The following is a 19,334-nucleotide window of genomic DNA, read 5'->3' as shown; positions in this document are numbered from 1 at the left end:
TTCACATAAGCATAATGAAGAAGGGCCTGGGGTGTCATCCTTTAAGCAGCTCCTGAGATATGTCACTTTGGAGATTTACTTAGTGTGCTTGTGAGAAATACTAGTATTTATTTTGATTTATCACAATTGAATTTAATAGGATCAATAGTAAATTCTCCAAATAGTTATTTGAATTTATAAGATCAAAAAAATTTTTTTAACTCTCAAAATTAAAAATATGTTCTGACTTGATGGTCACCTTTTTGGAAACTTTAGTAATTTGTAGCTTAGATATTGATCCATAACTTGTTTTTAGTAAAATATTGTCAAACATTATGAAAAACTTCATTTGAACTTTTTAAAGTTTTTTTCTCACCTGTCAAATAATCATTTTGCCTTTTTAAAATTTAAAACACTTAGAATTTATGTTTTTTTCAATTAACTTAGGAACACCTTAGTAAATGTATTTTTAGAAACATGTTAATAAGGCAGTGTGGTTTGTCATTGCAGGTTTATCAAGTAGAAGATGTGTGTGAAGAAGAAATGCCGGAAGAGTCAGATGAATGTGTCCGGATGGACAGAACCCCACCGCCCCCCACACTGTCCCCAGCAGCTATAACTGTGGGGAGAGAAGATTTAACTTCTGAGCATCCTTTGTTAGGTGAGGATATACCTAAATTTTGGGGAATTTTCTATTAGGTAAATGTTAGTAATACCGTTTAGTAAAGTTAGTGAAGTTTAATAACTGGAAATGGTATTAAACTGATTTTTTCTGTAATTGCAGCAAAATATTAATAGAACTTGATTTTTTTTAATGAGGAACAATTAAAAGAGTTGTTGAAGAACCACCGAAATAAAAAAACATACTTTAGGGCAGCCCGAGTGGCTCAGTGGTTTAGCGCCGCCTTCAGCCCAGGGCATGATCCTGGACACCCGGGATCGAGTCCCATGTTGGGCTCCCTGCATGGAGCCTGCTTCTCCCTCTGCCTGTGTCTCTGCGTTTCTCTCTGTGTGTTTCTCATGAATAAATAAATAAAATCTTAAAAAAAATAGCTTTGAAAAAAAAATAGCTTTGTAGTTTTTAGTGGTTTGCACAGATACATTTTATATGCTCATTCAGATTCATATGTCAAGCTATTTCTAAGCTTAAAAATTAGAATAAATCAGAGTTCTATTAAAAGATTTTAGTTACACTTACCAGAAATCACAAAGCATGTTGAGTCCTATCTGAGATGCCTCATAATTGCTTGTGATCCAGGCTGAGGATGTTTTTAAAAGTGTTCTTTCTTAGACAGTTCTTAAACTTCACTAATTCTTACTAGAGACATCTTTTTTTTTTCCTTTAAACATGGGGCTCGAACTCATGACCCTGTGATCAAGAGCTGCATGCTCTACCGACTGTTAGATTTTTGAAAAATTTATAAATAATTTATTTAGATTGGGGTTGGCAGACTAGCTCATGCTTTAAATCTTTCCTGCTGTTTTTACATGGCTCATGAGCTGAGGATGGTTTTTAAATTTTTAAATGGTTGAAGAAAATCAAAAGAGTAATATTTCATGCCATGTGAGAAAAATATGCAGAATTCAAATTTCAGTGTCCATAAATAAAATTCTGTATAACACAGCTGCATTCACCTGTTCAAATATTATCTATGTTTACTTCTGTATTGCTGTGGCAAAGAAGAGTAGTTGCAAAGCCCATATGGCCCTTTAGAGAAAGCTTGCTGACCCTGACCATTAGATAATACTAATCTGATTCAGTCTTCCATGTAAGTATTCAGTTCTCTAGAACATCTCATGGCCCTTGTAATTATTTACAGTAAACAAGAACCACTGTCACCTGATGGAAACAAATTGTAATCAGTCACTGACTTTGCTACCAAAGCTACCCTTGCCCTCCCTCTTTTTTCAAGTGTGCCACTGCTCTAACCCTTCCTTTCTCTCTGATTTTATTCCCTATCAGTGTGACTCTCTTGAAAGCACAGAAGGGGAAAAACAGTTTTCTTCCAATATTTTCTCCCTCCTGAAAAATAGAAAATGTCTAGTCAAATAAAATTATATAAAATATTTGACAAGTTTAGTAGTACTGCCTGTGTTTATTTATTATAATCATTACCACAAAAGGTAGATTTAGGAAAATCTGTAGTATTAAATCTTTGTAGTTTCTCTACACTGAAAATGGATTTAATGTTCCCGAAGTTTGATTTAAAGGCAGCAATAAAAGTTTAATTGAATACTAACCTTGCATTGTGACTATGATTTAGTTACCTAAAAAGCATTAGTAATAGTAATGCAAAGAAAATTTGAATGCTTCTGAAATATTGGAACACAAGAACATCTTCACATTTTTTTCCTCAAGAATACAATTCAAGATCCTGTCAATCATATCCCTCTGGCTAAATTGCCTGACTATAGTGTAGACTTCTGAATCTTCCTATAACTTATTTCATACTAATTACTCTTCTGCAGTGTATATGAGGGGGGAAAGCAAGCACAGGTTGATTCTTAGAATATCTCATCAAATCACAAAATAAACTGACCTGCGAACATAAAGGGATTTGTTTCCATCCAGCATTCAGTTTTCATAAATCTCTAAAAATTCCTTAAAAGTAAAAAGCAGCCATAAAAAAAGGTGGAAAAAGCTCATAGATCTTACTCAGAAAATGAGTCTTTGAATAGGCAGAGAGTACCCTGTGGCAAAGTTCTATCAGTTGTGTTTTCTTTCACAGTTATCTTAAATCTAGAGAGTGTAAAATTGTGTTTTTGTTCTACTGTAATACATCAGTGTTTCTCACATGTTTTAACAGCTGATTATACCTTGGCAAGTAATAGCTATTAGCTTCTTCAGAAGTCAATAACTTACAGCTCTAGTTTTTTTTTTTTTTTTTTTTTGGTTTGTTTTTAAAGATTTTATTTATTTATTCCTGAGAGACACAGAGAGAGAGAGAGAGAGAGAGAGAGAGAGAGAGGCAGAGACACAGGCAGAGGGAGAAGCAGGCTCCATGCAAGGAGCCCAGTGTGGGGACTCCATCCCGGGACTCCAAGGTCACGCCCTGGGCGAAAGGCAGGCGCTCAACTGCTGAGCCATCCAGGCGTCCCAACAGCTCTAGTATTAAAAACATTTAGGATGTTAAAAGATGGGTGCATTTGTATGTATGATCTAAAAATTAATTAGAGCATATGCCAAGCCGGTATTTTCTTAACAAACCATATTATACTTAATGCAGCTTTATATAAATATTTTTAGAGCTTTCATTTATTTATTTTAGAGGGAGAGAGAGCTCAAGCAAGGTGGTTGGGAGGGGCAGAGAAAGGAGGAGAAGGAAAGAATCTCAAGTGGACTCCGTGCTGAGCCGGGAGCCCAACATGGGGCTTGATTTCACAACCCCGAGATCATGACCTGAGCTGAAACCAAGAGTCAGAGGCTTAACTGAGCCACCCAGGTTCCCAAGGCAACTTTATATTTCTAAAGTAACAAGTATGTATAAGTCTGTAAGGGACATAAATATTTTATCTTATTTTTCAGTACCTCATAGATTTGTATTTTCCTTTAAGCAGAAAAAATACCTTTCAGTCCCACTTTAGAATTTTATAATTTTTATCCCTCTAGGAGTAGATGTGACGATTTGGTATGTGGGATAGGATTTTCCTGGAGTTCCTCAGTCTGGTAATGCGTGTGTACAATGTTCTGTTTATTCCCTGAAATCAGCAAACGAGCATTTTCTGTTGACTTTCTTACTTAGTTTTTAATAAGGGATTGTGTAATTTTAAACTGGTTTTCCAGTGCAGTTTATCTTGGTGGATTATTTGGTGGAACTAGGTTAATAAATGGCTTATAATAATGCTATGATAAGCAATATTATATTAATCACATTGGTGTTTGTGAGTGTGAATTGTTAGAGCTTTTCCATTTCTGAGATTATACAGATAATAACTACACTATTTTGTTAGCTGAAATTTTTATTCTCTAGGGATTCCTATTCTTCTCTACCTAAGATTTTGAGCATCTTCGGTAGTGGTGTCAACCCTTTTTATACTAGTGGAGAGGAATTACCATAGCAATTTAGAGCCTTGTCTCAAGAACTGACTCTCTAGGTTACTATCACAGCTCCATTACCTAGTTAGGTGTGTGCCCTCCAGCAAGTTACTTTATCTTTTTGTTTCCACACTATGAAATGGAGATAACAGTACTGCCTACTCTTGGGGTAGTTTCGAGTTTTAAATGAGTTACAACATGTGAGGCATTTATACGGTACCTGGCATGTGAAGTGCTCAGTAACTTGTACTATTATCTTTACACATGAGCTCTTTGTTATTTTTCTTAGACATCTGTACTCACATATATTTTTAGCTGCCATCTGGTTTATCTTTCTACTTTAATACAGTCGGTAAAGGTTTGGTGCTATTTTTTTTTTTAAACATTTTATTTACTTATTCATGAGAGACAAAGAGGCAGAGACACAGGCAGAGGATAGAAGCAGCCTCCATGCAGGGAGCTGACATGGGACTCGATCCCTAGACCCCGGGATCACGCCCTGGGCGGAAGGCAGGCGCTAAACCTCTGAGCCACCCAGGCATCCCGGTTTGGTGCTATTATATGGGTAGGTAAAGTTGATTACAGGCTATGGAGTCTTATTGCGGTCTTCAGAGTTTGAAGGGGAGGAATCACAGTGATCCAACCCAATATTTTACAATTGCCTGATACTAAAATGTTCCCCCAAATTGACATACACAGGGCTACTGAAGAGTTGTTAAAGAAAAATTGTGCATAGATTTGGATTAGCCTTACTACTTGAAATAAAGGTGGTGGTGTGTAATCCTTTAAAAATCTGTACTTAGTCTATGGATTTTATGCTCCTTTTTTATTTAAGTGTACTTTCAAAGTACTTTTTCCTCCATGCCATCTGGAATATATAAATAGGAACATAGGGAATTTAATATCTGTAGCTTGAAACTTTTTAAAAAAGCACCAACATTGACAATTATTCTTAAATTGATGTTCTAAAACACTTTCATGTCTTATGGGACAGTTCTTTTTAACCAAGATTGGAATGATCACTTTGGGCAAGGTATCCCCTCCTGTAAAGAGGGGATAATAGTGGCTTCTATCTCCTAAGATTAAATGAAATTAAATATAAAGTTCTTAGAATGATGTTTTAAAGCACCAGGTGTGGACTGTTACTGTTATTAATGTTTTTTTGTGATTCTTTTTTCATATTTGCCTACACAGAATGCTAAAGATAAAAAAATGACTTTTTTTTCCAGAGCAAGTGGAATTACCTGCTGTGGCATCAGTCAGTGCTTCAGTAATTAAATCTCCATCAGATCCTTCACATGTTTCTGTTCCTCCACCTCCACTCTTACTTCCAGCTGCTACCACAAGGAGTAATAGTACATCAGTGCCCAGTAGCATTCCCAATATAGAAAACAAACCTCCACAGGCTATTGTTAAACCACAGATCTTAACCCATGTCATTGAAGGCTTTGTGATTCAGGAGGGATTGGAGCCATTTCCTGTAAGTAGTAAGCAAATTTGTATTTTTAAAATTATTCCATGTAGCATTATCTTTAATTGTAGTGTATTCTTTAATAAAATGCTTACAATTTTTTCAAAAAAGTTGTCAATCCCTTATATAGAATTTCTCTCTGTACTCTTTTATGTATTTCCAAATATATTTCTGGAATTTTTATGCTAGCTATATATAAACAAAGGAAAATGTTTTCAAGATATTAAGGATATCAGTTTTATAATTTTTAAAGAAAGATCACTGTAAGTGTACTCCAGTGAAATAAATTTTTTCTTTTTAAGGGCACTGAAATGCATTATTTTTTGGAAATGGTATTTCTTATATAATGTGATGCTTTGAGAATTTTAACTTGAGTGTGCAAAATAACTTCCCAATGACCTAATACTTCTGAAGTTACCAAGTTGATAGTTTACAATTAGCAGATAGGTTTTTTCATTCTTAAATCTCAGTCCTAAACATTATGTGGTCTCATTCATTTGGGGAATATAAAAAATAGTGAAAGGGAATAAAGGGGAAAGGAGAAAAAATGAGTGGGAAATATCAGAAACGGAGAGAGAACATGAGAGACTCCTAACTATGGGAAACGAGCTAGGGGTGGTGGAAGGGGAGGTGGGTGGGGGGTGGGTATGACTGGGTGACGGGCACTGAGGGGGGGCACTTGATGGGATAAGCACTGGGTGTTATTCTTTATGTTGGCAAATTGAACACCAATAAAAAATAAATTTATTAAAAAGTTCCAAACATGAAAAAAAATCTCAGTCCTCAGTCAGATTTTAAAAATGCCTTAAAATCTTCACTTCAAAATGGAAGTGCTATTTCTATCACTGAAATTCTTGTTAAGTTGAGACTAGCTGTACATAATTTATATGCTAGTATCTAGAGATGAACATTTTTCCTTAGAAAATAAAGGCAAGTGGCCAAAGTCAAAGCCAAAATCTAAGACAATCAAAGAATTCATTTCAGAGGCCTTTGAATCATACCAGGTGTTTTAGATTCATGGCTGGTGAAGATCTTGCATTGTGTTAATGGGTTGCTTCATCATTTGCCTTTGTCTTCAGTTAACTGTGTATTTTATTTTTATTTTTATTTTTATTTTTTTAAGATTTTATTTATTCATGAGACACACACACACACACACATAGAGAGAGGCAGAGACACAGGCAGAGGGAGAAGCAGGCTCCATGCAAGGAGCCCAATGTGGGACTTGATCCTGGATCTCCAGGATCACATTCCAGGCTGCAGGCGGCGCTAAACCGCTGCGCCACCGGGGCTGCCCTAACTGTGTATTTTAAATTTGGATCTCCTATAAGAATTCTGATAGTGGAGCAATAGTCTTTTTCCCCTGCTCCTCAGGGTTTGGATCTTGGCAGTGTTGCATACATAACCTTTGTTAAGTCACTCAACCTTTTTGATCTTCATTTTTGCTCATCTGGCAAGTAGAGATGATACTTTGCTCTTAGGGTTGTTGTGAGGATTATATGTGCACATATTGTTTTGTGCAGTGCCTGGCACTTGATACCCATAGCTGCTATTATTAATAATCACTAGTGACAATTACAACTTTTTTTCTGATTACAAAATTAATAATGTATTATTTTGAATGGAAAATATGGGAAATATACAGAGCAAATAATCCTCAGTAATACCACAATGTATATTTTTTTACATATATATTTCATATGATCAAGATTATCATATATATAGTTCTTCTTTCAGTACATCTAGAGCTTTTGTTTTTTCATATGATTAATAGTACTTTGGAAACATTTTGAAAGGTTACATAATACTCCCACTTTATGGGCAGTCATAATTTACGGAATCTTTGCATTGTTGGACATTTTAGGCTTCCATACTTGATCATTTCTTTAGCACAAATTCTTAGAAGTACATATATTGAATCATATTATATATGTGTTCGTAAGGCTCATGATAATATATTGCCAAATTATTTTCTGGAAGGATTATTTATTTGCTTTATTTTTATTTTTAAAGATTTTATTTTTAAGTAATCTCTACACCCATTGTGGGGCTCAAACTCACAACACCAGGGTCAAGAGTCACATGCCCTTCTTACTGAGCCACCCAGGCGCTCCTGGAAAGATTATTTAAATATATTCACACCAGAAGTGGGAACTCTTAGCAGCACTGAGTGTATTACAGTTTCTTCAGCAATCAATACCTTTTGTAAATTTTACTTGAGGCATATTAAATATACTAACTGAAATGAACAAAATTTAAAAGTTGGGTGATTATTCTCTAAAGTTAAATGGAGAAGTTTATAGTAAGCTATATTGTTCACTATGTATGGCAGATATGGGAGACTTAACCAGCATTCTTAAATAGGAGGTTCTGTTTTAGATTAGCTGACAGTTCACTAGCAAATCAGTAAATATTTTCGGTCTGGATTGTTTGTACTGAAAACATTTTTAAAGTTAGTAGCATTTATGACTTAACCAACTATATTGAACATGTGAATATTTTGTTACTGATTTTCATGTTAATGTTTGAGGATTTATCTATTCATTTTTGTGTTATCATGGATTAGGTTGCTGAACTAGGAGTCAGGAGACTTGAGTTCTAGTCCTGATTCTGCTTTTGTAAAGAAATCACCTAAATACTTAGAACATTAATTCACTTATCTTTAAAATACATACAGTAATGATCTATCCTGAGGAGACATTGCTGCAAATAAAAAGCTTTGTACATGAAAAATAAATCTTAAAAGTTCTTGCAGAAAAAAATAAGGATACTGACTAATCAAAATTTATTACTGGTTTTAATTATTTATTTTTAAAAAGATTCGTTTATTTCAGAGACCGCACAAGTGAGCATGGGGTGGTGGTGTTGGGACAAGTGTGGAAGGGGTTGAGGGAGGGAGAGAGAGAGAGAGAGAGAGAGAGAGTCACAGGCAGACTCTGCAAGGGTTCAGAGCCCAGTGCAGGGCTCAGTCTAATCTCATGGACCCTGAGATCACGACCTGAGCCAAAACAAAGAGTTGGACGCCTGACTGTGCCATCTAGGCATCCCTATTACTGATTTTTAAAGACTTTTTTTTTTTAACTACTTCCCTAAACTAGGACACTAGGTTCCATTTGACAGAGATTTTGAAGCATCCATATTGCTGATGACTTGAAATACAAACTGTTGATAATCCAGATTGCCTAAAATTTTCTTAAGGAATAAAAAACACTTAATGAATCTGATCAGTTGAACAAGTAAATTAGCACAGATACTAGTGATTTCAAGAGTTTTTTTTTTTTTAACAAAGTTATTTCTGAAAAGCCTTTTATGTATGTATGTATTTATTTATTTATAGATTTTATTTATTCATGAGAGGGAGAGAGGCAGAGACACAGGCAGAGGAAGAAGCAGGCTCCATGCAGTGAGCCCGACGCAGGACTCGATCCTGGGTGCCCAGGATCACACTCTGGGCCAAAGGCAGCACTAAACCACTGAGCCACCCGGGCTGCCCTGAAAAGCCTTTTAAAAGATTATTTTATTCTTTGTTTTAAAGGTGAGTCGTTCATCTTTGCTAATAGAACAACCTGTGAAAAAAAGGCCTCTTTTGGATAATCAGGTGATAAATTCTGTATGTGTGCAGCCAGAGCTACAGAATAATGCAAAGCATGCAGATAATTCATCTGACACAGAGATGGAAGACATGATTGCTGAAGGTTTGTGGATTTTACTTACAATACTGTTTAAATTAACTTTGACTTTTACCATTTGAAACAGGATATGGATTTTTATTCTACATATATTTTCACATACTAGGAAGTTATTCACTTTTATTCCTATATAATGCATTATTTAACTGAGGTAAATGGAAAGCTAATCAGGCCTTTAATGGCCAAATAATTCAAATAGCAAGATTGATGTTTTTAATTTGCATAATGTCAACCTGACTTTTGAAGGAGTGTAGGAGGAAAAATATTCCATTAGATATGAAATTAATTTAGAATTTTAGCATTGAAGCAACCAGTTCTCTTTCTCCCTAAGCAGACTTAATTGTCTGCTTTACTGAGTTTGTTTAACTTAAAGCTCCGGGTTGTTTGGTTTTAGACTTTCTATATTCTGATGTTTGATGTCAGGTAGGTATTACAGTTGTATTAAGGATGTACTTGTCAATCAAGAGGTGATTAAACATGTTCAAAGAGGAAAATAACACTAAATCTTTGTAATGTCAGAAATTAGACTAAAGTCTAATAGTAAAATATTCCAGGAAAATCAGTTATATACAGATAGACCATAGGAAAACAAACACAAATGCAGAAGTGATATATTTTATTTTTCTTGATTCTGATCATGGCCCTGTAATTATGATACAGTTTAACTTAATCAGATAGCATTTAGTGTGTTCAGAATTCTAATAGTAGTGATTTAATTAACATCTACATCTAAGTAATTATCCTTAATATCTTAGTATATTTCGTCTAAAATTAATTTTCACATATGTATTGAGCATGTACTATGTGTCTGTACTTTGCTAAAATAAGCAAAATAGCATGCTGGTAAACAAAATAGTCTTTCCCACAGTTTTCCTCATTGTTAAAAGGAAGGCACCTCAGTCATTGTCAGGAAGTTACAAACTGTTGAAATGTATTCATCACTGGTTTACTTTTTATTTGAACAGCAGAATATGATAGTAGTATAAAATTTGGTTTTTACTGCTAACTTCTACTGAGATCAGTTTGATTTTTTTTACTTTAAAAGAATGTTAACAATGAAAAATTTCAAACATACATGAATTAGAATTGTATAATGAATCCTCACTCACCCAGACTCAACATTGTTACCCAATTTCAAACATTATTTTTGCCACACTAGCTTCATCTATCCCTTTTGTTTTCCTCCCTCCATGCCCCCTTTTCTTTCTCTGTTGCTTTTCACTTTCTCTTTTATTCCCTCCTCCTTTCTGTTTTTAAAAAAATTCACAGTCCTCATTTCATTTCACTGGTATATAATTCATTGTGAATTTCTAAAAAAAAATCCATTTTAGTATGTAACTATAATGCTATATCACACAAAACAATATTAATAATAATTCCTTGGGGTCATCTAGTTCTTGGTTCATATTGAGATTTTTTTAATTGTAGAATTGTATAAATTGTATAAATATCCTTTTATAGTTATTTTTCAAATCAGAATCCAGACAGTGTCTACATTTTGCTTTTTGTTGTTAGGACTTTAATTTCATTTAATTCCTGGATACTTTTAGTTGTGCATACAATTTTATCTGAGAAAATGTTTCATTTGAGTTGAAGAGTAGTAAAGATGAATATGCAGGGATTTTTTTTCTCTCTTTTTTTTTTTTTGGAGGGGAGGGGCAGATTGAAAGAGAGAAAATAGCGAGCAGGCTCCATGCTCAATGTGGGGCCTGACTCGGGGCTGGATCTCACAACCCCATGAGTATGACCTGAGCCAAAATCAAGAGTCAGATGCTTAACCGACTGAGCCACCCAGATGCCCCACAGGGATTTTTTTTCTTCTAACTACAAGAAGTGTATAAAGTGTATAAGTGAAAGTTTTAGGCTAAAAAGCATTTTTGATGTGCCCTGTTGTGTGTATACATCGGAGAAAAATGGAAAACTGCTCAGGAAGCTTCACAGCATATGTCATGATACTCATGGTTTTAAATGTAATAGACATACAGCGTATGTTAGACTGTGTCAGAACCTGAGAGGAGCTTTTAATCTAGTAGGAACTAGTGAATTTAAGATAACTAAGGAGTATCCTATGGTAAGTTTTAAATGAATTGTATAGATGGTAAGAACTTCGGAAATTAAAACTGGTTTTAAAGCCAGTTGAAATAAACTACACTTTGGTTTTAAAACCACAATGAGGTATCACCTCACACCAGTCAGAAAGGCTAGTATCAAAAAGACAAGAAACAGCAAGTGTTGGAGAGGATGTGGAGGAAAGGGAACCCTCATACATTGTTGGTGGGAATGTAAATTGGTGGAGCCACTCTGGAGAATAGTATAGAGGTTCCTCAGAAAACTAAAAATGATGTGCCATATGATCCAGTAATTCCACTTCTGGGTATTTACCCCAAGGAAATGAAAACACTAATTTAAAAAGATATATGCATCCCTATGTTTATTGCAACATTATTTACAATAGTCAAGATGTGGAAACAACCTAAGTGTCCATTAATAGGTGAATGAGTAAAGATATGGTATATATATGCAAGGAGTATTTTTCAGCTATAAAAAGGAATGAAATCTTGCCATTTGTGACAACATGGATGGACCTAGAGGGTATTATGATAAATGAAATAAGTCAGATAAAGACAAATACCCTAGGATTTCACTTATTTGTGGAATCTGAAAATAAAACAAGTGAACAAATAACAATAGAAAGAAATAGATATATAAATATGGAGAACAAACTGGTGGTTGCTAAAGGAGGGTTGGGAGGCTGGGTGAAATTGGTGAAGGAGATTAAAAGGTACAAACTCCCAGTTATAAAATAAATAAGTCACAGGATTAATAAGTACAGAAGGAATATAGTGACTAATATTTAATACCTGTGTAGCAAGCATTTTATAATGCATATAATTGTTGAATGCTTCTGTTGTGCACCTGAAACTAATATTACATTTCAATTAAAAAAAAAAAAAAACCTGGTTGATGGAATGTTCTGAGTATATGTCATTCAAAGCCACTGTTTCCTTGTTGATTTCTGTTTGATCTGTCCATGATGGAAGTGGGGTGTTAAAGTCCCCTACTGTTATTATTGTTGATTATATCCTTTCTGTTTCTTATTAACTGTTTTATGTGTTTGGGTGCTCCCACGTTGGATGCATAAATACTTAAAATTGTTATATCTTCTTGTTGAATTATTAGTGTCCTTTGTCGCTTCTTACAGTCTTTGTTTTAAAGTCTGTTTTGTCTGATGTAAGTATTCCTATGCCAGCTTGCTTTTGACATGCATTTGCATGATAAATGTTTCTCCATCCCCACACTTTCAAGAAAGTATGTCTTTCTGTCTGAAATGAGTCTCTTGTGGGCAGCATATAAATGTATCTTGTGTTTTTATCCACTCTGTTACCCTATGTCTTTTTATTGGAGTGGTTAGTCCATTTACATTCAAAATAATTATTAATAGACATGTATTTATTGCTACTTTGTTACATTTTTCTTTTTTTTAACGATTTTATTTATGAGAGACACAGAAAGGCAGAGACATAGGCAGAAGGAGCAGCAGGCTCCCTGAGCCTAATGTGGGACTTGATCCCAAGACCTCAGGATCACGACCTAAGCCAAAGGCAGACGCTCAGCCACTGAGCCACTCAGGTGCCCCTGTTACTTGTTTTATGGTTGTTTCTGTAGAACACTTGAAAAGAATGCAAACCGGTGCACCCACTGTGGAAAACTTATGTGGAGGTTCCTGAGAAAACTAAAAATACAACTACCCTGCAATCCATTAATAGCACTATTAGGTATTTACCCCCAAAATACAAAAACACTGAGGGATATATGCACTCCTATGTTTACTGTAGCATTCTTTACAATAGCCAAACTATGGACGCAGCCTGTGTCCATCAGTAGATCAATAGATAAAGATGTGATATATACATATAATGGAATATTACTTAACCATAAAAAAGAATGAAATCTTGCCATTACAACAACATGGATAGAGCTAGAGAGTATAATGCTAAGTAAAATAATTTAGAGAAAGACAGATACTATATGATCACACTCGTATGTGAGTTTAAGAAACAAACGACAAAGGAAAAAAAGAGACCAAGAAACAGACCATTAACATAGAGAACAAACTGGTTAGCAGAAGGGAAGTGGGTGAAATAGGTGATGGGGATTAAAGAATACACTTATCATAATGGAACAGAACAAAAGCAACAACTAACCTGGCTGAGATTATTGCCAGTTTGATAAGTTTTCTGTAGAGATGAGATTTGATCTGGCTCTTGAATGGGAAGACGTAGATTTACGATAACAAACAGGAAGAACCTTTCAGGTTGGAACCATGAAATGAATGTACAAAGGATATTCACATAACTTTAGGAGGAGAGAGTGAAGAGTAGATTGTGGGGGAAGAGGAAGGAAAGGATTTATCAAGACAAGATAAAGGGTAGTTTAATAGGATAAGTTACCAGAGTAAAGAAGAGGAAGATTTAAAGATGATTAATCTATACATTGAGTAGTAAATAAGCCATAGCAATCTAATGCATAGTCTAATGAGTATAGACAACAGTATTGCTTAGAGACTAAAACTTCAAAGTATCCCAGTTACTAAAAAGAAAGGATAATTATGTAAAGTGATAGAGGATGATGGAGGTGCTAAATATTGCTACAACAATCAGAAATGTATCAAACTAACACTGTACACTTAAATTCGCAGTGTTAAAAGGTAAATATAGTAAAAAAAGATTAATCTGTTTCATAGTGGAGATATATTTACATAGAATATGCCAAATTTGGGGGCACCTGGGTGGTGCAGTCTGGTAAGTGTCTGCCTTCGGTTCAGGTCATGATCTCAGGGTCCTGGGATTGAACCCAGTGTGGGGCTCCCTGCTCAGCGGGGAACCTGCTCCTCTCTCCTCCTCATTTACGCTGTCTTGCTATCTCTGTCGCTGTCTGTCTCTCTGTGTCTCTCTCAAATAAAATCTTAGAATAGGCCAAATTTTAAATATTTGATAATTTAATTTCCCAAGGTAATTTTATAAACTGTTTCTATTACTGTTAATGGGAAGTACTATAGGGTGAAATGATGAAGTCACTTGTTTAGTAGCTTTAGTAGGATATACAGTTTAATTCAGTATTTTAGAAACTTAGTGTAAGGATTATTCTCTTTTTAAAGGATAAACTGTTTCTCTTTGGACTGGTTCTGTAACTAGTATCTCTAACCAGTAGACTGTGATTTACCAGAATATCTTTTCTTTTCCTGGGAAATCACATTGACCATGGTTTCTATCTCATTGCCTCTCTCTTTTGCTTCTTATTGTTACCTGATCTCAAGTCTTAAGAAAAATTAAAAAGTATCTACTCCTCACACACAGAAAATGGGGACATCCCTTAGTAAGGTATATGTTTGGCCACTCCATTAGAAACCCAGAATAATATTTGATTAAATAAGGTAGAAGTTTAATTTTTGCCCAAAGGCTTGCAGGTGTTAAGCACCTAAGCTGCCGGTGTGCTATGGTGCTCTCATCCCTAGAATCTTGCTTTCATTTCCAAGATAGCTAATTTTCATTATTACATTTTAATCTATGAGATGGGAAAAGGACACCATCTGGAATTTTCAAGCATTTCCATTCATGTGTTATGGATGGCCACAACTAGGGCAGAAACTGTAGTTTTTCAGAGCCCCTATACCTAGCTGAAAATTAGGATTTTGTTACTGTGGGAGAACCGTGAAGAATTGGTGTTGGGAGAATTACCAGGTGTCTATGCCACAGACTCCCATCTTTATTAGCTATAGGAACAGTTTTTGAACTCATTTGGCTCTGTAATTTTTTATTCACAAAAGTGAATAAGTGGCCTTGGTAATACCAAATTTGTAAGAATTCTGACAGTCATGAAAACAGGGATTTTTGAATGTTAATGTTCCTCTCTTCATTATGAGAAATAAAACATGTTCATTTTTTGTTAGGTTGTTAGTACTTAGACCATACCTGTTTGGATCTCCCCTCTCACCAGCAAAAACGTTTCCTTCTTTATAGGGAATTCTAACCTATCAATTGCTGTATGTTGCTACATTAATGAATACAAACTTTTTAAAAGATTTTATTTATTTACTTTAGAGATAGATGGAGAGAGAGTGCAAGAGAGAACCAAGCCAGTGGGAGGAGCAGAGGCACAGGGACAAGCAGACTCCACACTGAGCACAGAGCCCCACACGAAGCTCCATCCCAGGAGCCTGTACTCATGACCGGAGCTGAAACCAAGAGTCAGATGCTTAATCGACTGAGCCCCCCAGGCGCCCTGAGTATAAACTTTTTAAAACTTCCAGTGTAGTCTGGAAGTGGAACAACTTCATGACTAGATTCTTTGGGGCCAGACTGGTGGTAGTGGTGTTGGAGTGAGAGGTTTTGTCTCCTGTCAGACCAGTTTACAAGCATGACAAAGTGAAAACAATACTGGAAGTTGTGACATCAGGTCCCAGGAATGTGTTGTTGAGCCACAGCTGTGTAAAAGCCATTTCTAGGTCATTGGAAGGAGCAATTTTAATTTTACTTGTTTCAGACTCTTTCCTTCTCTTTGCTACTCACCAGATGACTTGCTTATGAAAGTAGTCCTGAGATTTTTTTTTTTATAATGAATTCCTGCTAGCTCATGATTTGATCAGTCACGTTGATATATTTGGATGTCCCTTGGAACTTCAGATATTTCGTAGTATGTGTTTTAGTAGTTCTTGCTGTCTTGTACTGATTTAGCACTTTGCCATTTGCTTCTTTGGTTAATAGTAGGATAGCATGACTACTTAAACTTTGAGTACATGTCATCCATACCTACATTTCAGAGTCCCTTTCTTCATCTTAATAAGCCTTTGGTGAAATGAGTAACAGAAAAGCACACGGGAACTCATAGCTAAAAGCTTTAGTTATTAGTAAACTACTTTTTTGTGTATTCTGCATGACTTGGCATAGGAATTATGGTGATAGAGGAACATGGCAAAATAGGGTGGGTTTAAGAATTTAACAGTTTAAAAAAAGAATTAACAGTTTTTATTTCTTAAGTACTTATTACAGGTCTTGGTACTCTTAATTCTTATGTGGAAAATAGAAAATGGAACTGTCACTTTTTTGTGCCTACTATCTATCTACTGGGTATTTAGGTAGTCTTCATTGCAGTTCTTTTGGAAAAGTATATAAACCCCATTTTACAGATGAAAATACTGTGGGTTAGGAAAATAAAATTGTTTGCTCATAGGTGACTACTGCTGGATAGTTGAGGATTTAGGTAGGAAGTGTCCTCGGGTCTAGTAATATGGCTTGAAGAGACTAAAAGGGACTGTTTTATAATTGGATATCTGTATCTATGTTTTCTGTTGTACACTGCAGACTTTGAAAGTGTTAATTATCTTACATCCTCCTTTAAAATTAAGCATAGCAAAATTTTAGCTTCTTTTTGAAGTCATTTTCATTCTCTGGAGTTACAATCAAGTTGTTCTCTGCTGTGTATCTTCCTAACCACAATGCACCAAAATTCATATCCTGCACAGTGCTTTGAAAGTGTTCCTCCTGGAGGTTGTCACTTTGTCTTACTCATCTTCATTTCTTTTACACTGCTCAGGAAAGTCATTTGCACATTTTAGGTATGTTGGAGTCTTAACAAAATGAACCTTTAAAAATGCATTGCTTATTTACACAGAGAAAACTCTATTTGTGGAAATGTTTAAGGAAGAGTAAGAGGGATTTGGTGGATGCAGCTGTTTTTGACGCATTTTCTTTGCCACAGTGGCTATCGATTAAAAAGTTAAAAGACCATTCCTTAAGTTTTCTGGAGGGACTGAACTAGCTGTATCCAACTAAAGTAGATGCTAAAAGAAAATTTGCCACAATTCAATTTTTGGAAGTTTTTTCCTTTGTTTCTTTCTTTTTTAGAGACCTTAGAAGAAATGGACAGTGAGTTGCTCAAATGTGAATTCTGTGGGAAGATGGGATATGCTAATGAATTTCTTCGGTCAAAACGATTCTGCACTATGTCTTGTGCCAAAAGGTATTTCTGTGCTCTTGACTTTCCTAAAGCGTAAGCCAACGACTACTGTAACAAAGCCCCAGAATTTGTAGAATTTACCAGTAACCAAAACTAGACACTATAATATAGAGGAAGAATACCAAATAGGCATTATCTGGAGCTTTGATATTTAGTTACTAAATTTTTCTATGTGAAAGTTACATATTCATAACATTTATAGTAAGTTTTATAGCATATTCTAATATTGAAGTAGCAATCTCCTGATAAGAATATGCTTAGGAGACTCTCTCCTGTGAACAGACCTACTAGTCCTTAAAGTATCAGAACAGTATTTGTTTTATCATGTCATTCTTTGATCAATATGAAAATACTAGGATTTACGTTGTTTTGTTGTAAACTGTATTCATTTGTTTTAATTATATCCTGTTTATTCTAGGTTTTTAAGTGGGACAGCTGTAGCACAAGTTCTCCACATTGTTACATCATCAGAGAGCAAAATAATATTTTCTAAATCTATTTTCAATAGAACTATTATAGGTAAACTATTAATAATAAAAGAAACGTTCAGTATCTTCATTGTTCTTGTCACAGTTTTAGTTTACGTTTAAAAAAAAAACCTTCTGATTCTGAAAATCCAAATATAGATATTTACCACTAGAGGTGAAGTGTACGCACAGGTTATTTTACAATTTGCTCTGTGTTCCAAAAAGTGATTATTCTCTCAAAGAATATAAGATCTTAATTGTTTGCATCTAGGGATTTTCTTGCTTGAACATATGCTTTTGTATGGTGCCACTACAATATACTTAGTAAAACTTAAGTTAAATAAATAATAGTATTTTCCTACAAAAATGTCTTGATTTGGTTTCTCAGTTGTCAGTCTTTTATTCATATATTATCCTGTGTTATTGACAGCCGTAATAACTAAGTTATGTAACTCCCGTTTTACCTCTGGAGTTTTCCAGTTTGCATACACCACAGAAAGGACGAGTGGCTTTCTGATTCTAAGTGATTAACTACTCTAGGGAAAAGGACGGTCTTCAACGATATTTAAATATCTTGACTATTAAATATTTCAGAACATTTAACACTACCATCACTCCTCCCAGACATGATTGCTGAGTTGTCAAGTTATTACACCTTTAGGTGAACCTCTTTAGGAGGTTAGGGATCTTAATATAAGGGAAATGCAGATGAGAGAGCAAGGAGAGGATAAATTAAGGGGAGAATTGCTTTGTGCATGTCTACCTTGGAGATCTAAATATTTAGGGACTAAATAAGTGTAAGGTTAGTCTCTCTTTGTTCTCTAGTCAGTGGGGGAGGAAGTTTTGTAGACTGCTGTGAATGCAAATCAGAAACCTATAGAGCTGAGCCACAGATCTGTATATTGAACACAGCAGGAACTTGTTGAATCATTTGAAGGTAAAATGAAGTGACCATCAGGATACTTTTTTAAAAATTATACTTTTTTTAAGGGAAAAAAAAGCCTATTCCTTTTCAGAGTACTCCTTATTCCACCCTGATATTTTCATAAAACATAGATGAGGAATATTTATTTTGGTACCTGTATATTGGTCCTAGACTAGTTATCTAGCAAATAGTAGGAAAGTTCATTGGGGTTTATTCTCGTCATTTTCTTGAGAAATCTTCGTAGAGCAAAAGAGTTTTAAAAATAAGAAATTACAGTGGCGGTTTTATATGTATATAAAAAAAGAAACTATATATATTTTTCTTAGCCTTTCTTTAGCTTTTCAGAAATTTGTTTCTTTTTTTTTTTAATTTATTTTTTATTGGTGTTCAATTTACTAACATACAGAATAACCCCCAGTGCCCGTCACCCATTCACTCCCACCCCCCGCCCTCCTCCCCTTCTACCACCCCTAGTTCGTTTCCCAGAGTTAGCAGTCTTTACGTTCTGTCTCCCTTTCTGATATTTCCCACACATTTCTTCTCCCTTCCCTTATATTCCCTTTCACTATTATTTATATTCCCCAAATGAATGAGAACATATAATGTTTGTCCTTCTCCGACTGACTTCACTCAGCAGAAATTTGTTTCTTAGATTCTTTTTGCTCTTCTTTCTAGGGAAGGGGTTGGCAAACTGTACCCAGGCCAAGTCTTTCCTTCATTTAGCATATTTTTGGATGGTGCCTGAGTCAGG

The 19,334-nt window shown here is 35.1% G+C and overlaps 1 protein-coding gene across 8 annotated transcripts in view; it reads left to right on the top strand.

Moving 5' to 3' along the window:
• PHC3 (polyhomeotic homolog 3) overlaps positions 1-19,334 on the top strand; it is an 87,151-nt gene that overhangs the window by 44,437 nt on the left and 23,380 nt on the right. For all 8 annotated transcript variants that reach the window (XR_007408316.1, XR_007408314.1, XR_007408313.1 and 5 more), the window contains 4 exons: positions 490-640; positions 5,245-5,495; positions 9,022-9,181; positions 17,080-17,194. Coding sequence is in view for 4 of the 8 variants with exons in the window: in XM_049105839.1 (XP_048961796.1) it covers positions 490-640; positions 5,245-5,495; positions 9,022-9,181; positions 17,080-17,194 (677 nt within the window). In the remaining 4 variants the exon portion in view is untranslated. The remainder of the gene's footprint in view (positions 1-489; positions 641-5,244; positions 5,496-9,021; positions 9,182-17,079; positions 17,195-19,334) is intronic.

The sequence above is a fragment of the Canis lupus genome, chromosome 34 (assembly GCF_003254725.2).
Source record: "Canis lupus dingo isolate Sandy chromosome 34, ASM325472v2, whole genome shotgun sequence".
In the NCBI taxonomy this organism is placed as follows: Eukaryota; Metazoa; Chordata; class Mammalia; order Carnivora; family Canidae; genus Canis; species Canis lupus.
Note: the sequence above shows the minus strand (reverse complement) of the source record. Positions and strands in the feature narration are given on the sequence as shown.